The sequence below is a fragment of the Vicia villosa genome, linkage group LG1, assembly GCF_029867415.1.
Source record: "Vicia villosa cultivar HV-30 ecotype Madison, WI linkage group LG1, Vvil1.0, whole genome shotgun sequence".
Taxonomy (NCBI): Eukaryota; Viridiplantae; Streptophyta; class Magnoliopsida; order Fabales; family Fabaceae; genus Vicia; species Vicia villosa.
In genome coordinates, this window is record NC_081180.1 from 107,880,266 (window position 1) to 107,882,094 (window position 1,829).

At 39.5% G+C, this 1,829-nt stretch overlaps 1 protein-coding gene across 1 annotated transcript; it reads left to right on the forward strand.

Annotated features, from left to right (window-relative positions):
• The first annotated feature begins 401 nt into the window (after positions 1 to 401).
• LOC131651089 (uncharacterized) lies at positions 402 to 1,211 on the forward strand. Its single transcript, XM_058920762.1, has one exon. It carries the CDS (start codon positions 402 to 404, stop codon positions 1,209 to 1,211), a length of 810 nt encoding a protein of 269 aa, XP_058776745.1.
• The last annotated feature ends 618 nt before the right edge of the window (positions 1,212 to 1,829 follow it).

Sequence of the window (1,829 nt, forward strand, 5' to 3'; positions counted from 1 at the left end):
CGAATTTTTGTGGAGGATATTGTTATTTTAAGCCGTAGTGCTATGAAACTGAATAATTGGTATTTCCGCTGTGTAAGATATTCTTTTAGGAATAAATGGAGTAATAAAATGAACTTAAATGTTATGAGTTTTTGGAAGATGTGACATCCTACTGGTATACTCTGATATAAACTGTGTACTTTTATTATAAATCTATAAGTTGGGAAAGTGGGGTGTTACAATTGGTATCAGAGCAGGTCGGTCCGTCCGGCCAAGTAGTAGAGTCAGTCTTTTGTTTAGCAATCGAGTATTGATAATTGATTTCTAATTGTTATTTGTGTTTTCTATCCCGTATGTATTGGGTTTGTGTATCTGACACGATCAATACTATTTTCTTGTCGGTTGTTGGATGTCTTAGGACAATGGTTGCCGGAAAGAGTAAGGACGTTAATGTTGAGGCACTGACGAGGGTGGCGGGTGCGATTGGACAAGCGCCGCACGTGAATGCTGGTATCAGAGGAGGGGATGAGTTACGTGCTTTTGGAGACTTCCGAAAGATTAATCCGCCAATTTTTGAAGGAGGATATGGACCGGATAAGGCACGAGCTTGGATGAAAGAAATGGAGGGGATCTTTCAAGTTATGAATTGTACTGATGTACAGAAGGTTCGGTTCGGTACTCGCATGTTAATGAAAGGAGCTGAGGATTGGTGGGGTAATACCAGGCAGAGGTTTGATGAAGAAGGCACTGAAATTACTTGGGCACTTCTCCGTAGGGTATTCTTGGAGAACTATTTTCCAGAAGATGTGCGTGGAAAGAAAGGAGTGAGATTTCTAGAGTTGAAACGAGAAGAAGGACGATACCGTGGGAAACCTTATGATGGTAGGAAGGATCCGAAATTTGGTTCTGGCAAGAAAACAAGTGGGGGAGACACTCCTGCTAAAGTTGTGTGTTTCAAATGTGGACAAGCTGGTCATAAGAGCAATGTGTGTAATGCTAAGCTTAAGAGGTGTTTCCGTTATGGTAAGACCGGACACGTAATGTCGGATTGCAGACATAAAGAGATGGTTTGTTTTAATTGTGGCGATGAAGGGCACATTAGTGGTCAGTGTCAGAGACCCAAGAAGACGCAAGCTAGTGGCAAAGTGTCCCCTTTAGTTGAGGGCCAGATGGATAACGAAGACGAACGCATTGAAGGTAAGATTTCGTTAGTAGTACTCCTTTATAGATAACTGACGATGCTTATACTATTAGCTGTAATGTTGTTGGTAGTGGTATAGAATGTTTAGCAAGTATGGGGGTCAGAAGAAGTGAGCGTAGAATAATTGAAAGTTGAGTTGTGATTATTAAAAGTAGTAAAATTATAAGTTGGTTTAATTAAAGTGTGATTTTGGTTGGAAAACGATGAGTTACTCGGTCGTGTTGATTCGAACAAGCGTTTATGGAGCACTATGTCAATATAAGTAGGAATCGATGGTTCGGTATGTTGAATTAGTTGGAAGTGAAGAAGATGAGTTATCTAGTTAGAATTAGTTTGACCCATGTACCATATGTGGTTGTAATGTTGTTTTGTGTTTAAGACGACTTTGGAGAATGTGTTATTAAGAGATGGTAAAGTTGTAGTTATGTTTTATGACAATTGGGAATTCGTGGGACTATATGAATATCTCATCTAAGATTTAGAAGTAGTCGTCGTTGTAATTATGTTGAATGTTCCGAAATGTTGTCTTACGAATCTAAGTTTGAAGTATTCGGTAACTACGAGAGCGTAGAATACCTGTTGGAACGGAACGTTCGGAGAGTTAATTCGAGAATCTTTATTATGTCGATTTTGGTGATTGAAGTTGGGG

Excerpts from the sequence above, each read along its gene's own strand:
- LOC131651089 (XM_058920762.1), top strand. The coding sequence starts at position 402 with ATGGTTGCCGGAAAGAGTAAGGACGTTAATGTTGAGGCACTGACGAGG.